The 6,000-nt window shown below is 53.5% G+C and overlaps 1 protein-coding gene across 2 annotated transcripts; it reads right to left on the bottom strand.

The window, feature by feature from the left end:
• Positions 1–827: 827 nt before the first annotated feature.
• On the bottom strand, positions 828–4,818 carry CTF1 (cardiotrophin 1). 2 transcript variants are annotated; one of them, XM_020868911.2, is made up of 3 exons: positions 4,693–4,818; positions 3,407–3,525; positions 828–1,912 (listed from the first exon to the last, which is right to left on the bottom strand). In XM_020868911.2, the coding sequence occupies exons 1-3, from the start codon at positions 4,715–4,717 to the stop codon at positions 1,457–1,459; spliced, it is 600 nt and encodes a 199-aa protein (XP_020724570.2). In that variant the 5' UTR covers positions 4,718–4,818; the 3' UTR covers positions 828–1,456. The 2 variants fall into 2 exon arrangements, with proteins under 2 accessions (XP_020724570.2, XP_070317304.1); XM_070461203.1 differs by lacking the exon at positions 4,693–4,818 and having other exon boundaries at positions 3,407–4,533.
• Positions 4,819–6,000: the final 1,182 nt, after the last annotated feature.

Here is a 6,000-nt window from a genome sequence, read left to right as displayed (position 1 = left end):
TGTTAGAGGCTGCAACCCTTTCCCCTTCACAGCTGATTCTTCCCTTTTTTTTTTTTCTCACAAGGGATTCTTTTCTGCCTTTCTTCTTGGCTAGAAAGGAGACACAGGGCTAGTGTACCAGGTATTTGGAACATTTCCTGGGGACCAGGCCTCTAGTCCTTATACCTGGCCTTCCTGCCCAAGTCCTGTGGCCTCCCTTCCAGATCTGGGTGGGACTCCATGGACAGCATCTCATGAATTCCCATTCCAGCGGTACTGGTTGCTCACTTCCTGGGTGGAAAGAAATACCTCTCTGAAGACGCTTCACTTACAGTCCATGGGGTCACAAAGAGTCGGACGTGACTGAGTGACTAACACTTTTCACTTTCACTTCCCACTCTACATGGGAATACAGTTGGTCCCCTTCCTGTCATTTAGGGGAGGTCCAGGGATTGCCTTCTTGTCTCTATCTACCTCACTTCCTGTGTGAAGATATGGACTTTCTGAGCAACGAGGCCTCCCTTTTCCCTGGACTTCATTTCCTCCTCGAAACTACCTCTCTGACTGTGGCCACTGTTCCAAGTTCCCATCTTAAGGTGCTTCACTTCCTAGGCAATGGATGTCTGACTCTTGAAAAGCTAAGGACTCGAGTCACATCTGTTTCTTGCTCAGGACACATCCACTTCGGGATGATAGATGGCATCTGTGGCCCGGGGCTCTCCTGAACCTCCTCTTTATAGTGTGGCTTTTGCGGATGATTGGGGGGACCAGGTCATACCCCAAGGATCTTATTCTCCTTAAATGTGTCTCCCCATTTTCAACGACTATATATACTGGTAAATTCAAGGTTCTTTTTAAACATTTTATTTACAAAAAATTAATTTATTCTCGTAAATAAAACTCTTCAAAGGGGTGAGATTTTTTTTTTTTTTTTTCTCCAAAAACCTGACTTGAGGAGAAGGGAAGGTGTAGGATTAGGGCAGAGGGAGGGGAAGGGGTGGAGGGCATCAAAGGGAGGGGGTGGAGGGCCACAGGGCTGGGATGGGGACAGGGAGAGCAGCAGGTGGAGTGACCCTGCGGGAAGGGGCTGAAATGTGTCAGGAGGAGCCCTTCCACCACAGGGCCAGCAGGCATGTTCCTGGCCAGGAAACGACAGAGAGAAGGACAGAGGCAAACAGAGTGACAGGTGTCCCTTCCTTGAGATGAGGTGGACATATACACAGGCTCACAGGGGGCCCAGAGGAAACAAGAGACGGGAAGACAAAGAGACGCTCAGAGAGGCAGACCGGAACGATGGGGAAGCAAGGACATGACAGATACGGGAAGTCGTAGAGGGAGACAAGAAGGACCCAGAGAGAAAAAGAGATGGAGAAGCGTACAAAGAAAACAGAGAGACGGACACAGAGACGCTGACAGAGATGGGGAGAGATGGAGACGGCCAGGGAGGGGACCACGAGCTGGGCCGCGCGCCCGGCGCTCAGGCCGGGCCCCCGGGCGCTAGCTGGCCCAGGTCGACCTCAGTGCGGCTCACCCACTCGAGGTAGAGGCCGCACACACGGAACCCCAGCACCTTGGCCGGGAAGACGCCCGCGGAGTCAGTGGCGGCGGCGGCCGCGTGTTCGGGCCCGGGCCCGCGGCTCTCGGCCCCCAACGCGCCCAGCAGGGCCTCCACCGCGGCGCCCAGTGCTCGGACCTGGCGAGCCGCGTCCTCCAAGCGCCGCAGCAGGCGCAGTGCGCGCGGGTTCAGCTCGGCCTGGAGGCGGCGCACCACGTCCAGTAGCTGCGGCAGCGCAGCCAGCGCCGCCGCGTCCAGCCGCAGGCGCTCCTGCACTGGCAGGTCGGCGTGGCCCGGAGCAGGGTCGCTCAGATCGGCCACCGGCAGACGCGGTGGCGAGAAGCCGGGCAGCCCGAAGGGGTCTCCCTGGTGCTGCACCTGCGGAGACGAGGCAGTCAGGGCGGCTCCTCGGCTGGGAACTCAGCCCTCCACCCCTCTCCTGGGGCCTCAGTGTCCCCAGTCTCACAAGGGGGGGACAACAGGATGGCTGTGTTCGAGAGAATACAAAACAACGAAAACCACTGTGGACTTTACACAAGGGCCTTTGTTTTCTCATCTCCTCCATAGAGATGATAAACGTATCCACTTCTTAAGGTAGTTATATGCGTGCTAAGAAGCTTAAGGCAGGTCCTGACCCATTAGAAGGGCACAAAAAAAATGTTACCTCTTTTATTAATGCTATCTTACAGACCCAGGTTCAAATCCTGTTCTCCACCACTCACTAGCTGTGCAGTCGGGTGCAAAACCCTTTCCTTCTCTGAGCCTCAATGGTCTCTTCTATAAGATGAGGGACAGTTCTCTGTCCTTCCTTCCTACCAGGGACCTCTTGAGAATCACAGAAGATAGCACAGGGCTAAGGCCATTCCAGTCCCTTCCCCATCTTCCTCCACCTCTCCACCTGCTTAATACACAGCCAGGAGCTCCATGAGTAACTGTCATGAGAATGAACAAATGAAAAGATAAAGGTGATCTGTAATTTGTAGAGATACTATAACAATACCATTTATCCTTTGCTAATATGTTGCTTCTGGTTCAGGCACTGTCTCTCCTGCTTTAAACACACTATTCCTAATCTTCCCAATAATGGATGTATTGACAATGGTGATGATTTCATAAATGAGGATACTCAGGCTGACCTGTCCCAGGTCACAGATCTAGGAAGGGGCAGAAGCTGGAAGTTGAACCAAGGCTGGTAGGACTACAAACCTAGTTTTGTTATCCTACTATTGCTGTCATAATTATTAAGTTATTATTTCTAATGTTATCATCACTGCCCAAGGTCACCATTTGGCAGGCTTGTAGTCTATCTGATTCGAAACTACAGGCTCCCTCCACTACACCAGAGTAATCTGGGGAACCACCTTGTTTCACTGGTCAGAGTTCTCCGGTCAACCAAAGGTGTTGGCAAACCCCCCTCCTCTGTAAAAGTGCCCTCTTGAGATGGCATTCCCCTGCCCTAGATTGAAATGGCCTGTCTCCATAACACACATAGAGGAGTTCATAGTTCCTCTTATTCAACTGCCTCCTTTGACACCTGGGGAGATCCAGGCTCACAGAGGTGAGATAACAAGATCATACAGAGCCTAGAACCTAGGTTTTCTGACTCCAAGGCCAAACTTCCCTTCACTCTCTCAGGTTGCCTCTGTCTTAAAGCACCAAGGAGGGACTCTCTATGGAGGGGCATTTGAGGCACAGAGAAAGTCCTCCTCCAATTTCCTGGATGATGACCAATGGCCAGTTGCTGACCCCTCTTGGGAGCCCCAATTTCTGCAGTTGTGAAGAGAGGTTGAGAAAATGAGTGGTCAAGGACCCCTTAATCTATACTTCCCCATTCCCCAGGCCCCTGGTACCCGTACCCCCAACCCCACTCACATATTCCTGGAGAAGCTGCTCAGCATATTTGGTGAGGAGGCGGGCAAGGCTGTGTGTCTGTTGGATCTTGGCCTCCAAGTGGGTAAGGGGTGAGGCTGAGGAGTCAGCCTGGGGGTCCTCTGGTGGGAAAAGCAGGGGAGGAATGAGAGCACCCCAACCCCTTGCTTCTTGACCACTTCTTCCAGGCTTGCTCTTCCTGAACCCAGAGGCTCCACTCTGAATTCTCCAATTTTTAAGCCAGGCAGGCTCTGTCCCATTCCAACTGAGGGAGAATAGGGCACCAGACATTTGCCAAATGGTTGATCCACCTGAAATGCATTCCCTGTCCCCAAACCTTGTTGAAATCCTCTTAAAGCCAAATTCAAATACGGCTTCGACAGTATAGCCTCCAGATACACTCTTTTAAATTAACTTCTTCTTTCTACTAAGGGCCATTAGTTCATACTTTCAAGGTGGTTCTTTTAACGGCTCCTTTATCTAGGAGAATCTGCCTCAGCCTGGGAGCCCTTTGAGGACAGCTCACACGTCTCTGTACCTCAGTGATTGTTGGTGGAATTCAGCATCATCAAAGAACAGAACTTCAAACTGAAACGAGCCTTTAAGCCCATTTTACAGATTAGGAGACTGACGTCCCATTCCTTCCCAGACGGCCCTCCCAAGACCGTGGGCGGGGCACTGGGCCCCATCAGTGAATCAGTAACCTGCCTTAACTACATCACAAGTTAGAGGTTGGCGCTCCGGGAGGAAGACTACATTTCCCAAGATGCCTAGCGCGCGTGCCCAGGGCATACTGGGGAATGTAGTCCTGGCCCGGCAACTTCCGCCCCGCCCCCCGCCAGAGTTTGCCCCGCGGCTCCCTATCCTTACCAGCCTCAACTTTCGCTTCTTGTAGTCACTCACCGACCCTGTGGCCCAAAGACTTCCTCCCCTAACTTTCCCCCTCTCTCTGGCTCCCAGTTCTGATTCTTTTCCGATACTCAGGATCCCGGAGTCCTGCTCCAGCCACGACCCCAGTCCTCCCCCAGGGTGTGCTCGAACTGGTGATCTTCAGAGCCCAAGTCTCTGAAGGCACAGCCCCAAGCCTCCTCTAAACTCTGGCCCTTGGCCCTTCCCACAGCTCACCCACAACTCACCCGCTCGTTACCTGACACCGCTGCCCTGTTCTGCCCCCGCTCAGGCCGCTCCCTTCCCCGACTTAGGGGTGGCGGTGACCCGGACCCCAGCTTCCAGCCCTTCTGACCCCTGCTCCCCGCGGGCGCTCGGCATCCGACCCTTCAGCCCCTTACCCAGACTGCCCTCCCTCCGGCTCATGCTGGCCCCCGGCTGATCCTGGTTGCCTCCACGCCCCCCTTACGAGGGGGGGAGAAGGGGGAAAAGGGTAGGGGCGTGGCCCGGGCGTAGCCAATCAGGGCTCAGACCCCAACAATCTACCCCCTTCCACACACACCCCACCCCACCCCCGCCGTCCCAGGCCGGATTCCTTGGCCCTTAGCTCACCTCTCTGCTCACTCGGCCTAGTCGCGAAGGGGACCTGAGGAGGGCAGCAGGTTGTCTGAAGGGTGGACTCGGGACCTCAGGCTTGGGGTGTCCGAGCCTTGGAGGCAGCCCTGAGGTCCGATGGGAGAAGGCTCAGGCTCCTATCTGCGCCCGGCCCGCTTTTCGGAGAAAGCTTGTTGGAGGGGGAAGGGGAGGGAGAGGGCAGGAGAGGGCGCAGCTGGCAGGCCAGGAATGTGCTGGCCCTTCCTCTTGTCTGGGGGAGGGGAGAGCCGGGTGCTTGAGAGGCCAAGGTGGGGGCCCTCAGGCTTAGACCACACCTGCCAGGACATACACTCCTGGCCTGTTTCAGATGCCTTCTGCCCTTGCTTTCACAGTCAAACCTACTAGGGGACCACACGTCGCACCTGACCAGACCCAGGAAGAGAACTTCTGACACATCTGCATTTCCTGAAGGGTTCTCAAACAGAAACAAGCTGAAAAAGACAGGTAGAGGGAGTCATACCCAAAGGTCAACCCACTAACCTGATGCATAAAAATGCTGTAGGGTCTTTATACATTTACTTATCCCCACACGTGGTTCCCAAGAACCCACTCTGTCTTGGTCTCTGGGCCCCTAAGGAGCTCACAATCTAATAGGGCGACCATAGGCATCAGCATGTAGGGTTTGTGAATGAAGAAATTGGGAAGGAGACCTGTGAGTGTGGGAGTATATTGCCATGAGGAAACTATTGCCAGAATAAAGGAAGAAACGGATGAACTGGCAGAGGGCATAGCAGGTGAGGCCATCACACTTATTAACAGAGACTGTTATTGGGTATTTACTGTGTGCAAGGCATTGCTCTAAGAGTTATACACATATTAACTCATTCCCATGTTGTAGTTGAGGAAATAGAGATGTGACTTGTCCAAGGTCACTGGACAAGCAGAGGTAGAATTTTACCCCAGCAGTTTGGCTCCAGAAATGTTAACATGCCCACCTTCCTATACCTTAATCCCTCTGAACATAGTCACTGGAAAACACACAGACACAGTAGCCACACCCTTGAAATACACACACACATAGCTACATAACTTTAGCATGTCTGCTGATAAACACA

This window comes from Odocoileus virginianus, chromosome 33 (assembly GCF_023699985.2).
Source record: "Odocoileus virginianus isolate 20LAN1187 ecotype Illinois chromosome 33, Ovbor_1.2, whole genome shotgun sequence".
In the NCBI taxonomy this organism is placed as follows: Eukaryota; Metazoa; Chordata; class Mammalia; order Artiodactyla; family Cervidae; genus Odocoileus; species Odocoileus virginianus.
Note: the sequence above shows the minus strand (reverse complement) of the source record. Positions and strands in the feature narration are given on the sequence as shown.

What these genes read in the sequence shown, in the direction of transcription:
- CTF1 (XM_070461203.1), bottom strand. Translation starts at nt 3,694, where the DNA reads ATGTCTGGTGCCCTATTCTCCCTCAGTTGGAATGGGACAGAGCCTGCC. An exon ending in AGCAGCTTCTCCAGGAATAT is followed by an intron (nt 1,913 to 3,406) that starts GTGAGTGGGGTT and finishes TCGTCTCCGCAG; the next exon opens with GTGCAGCACCAGGGAGACCC.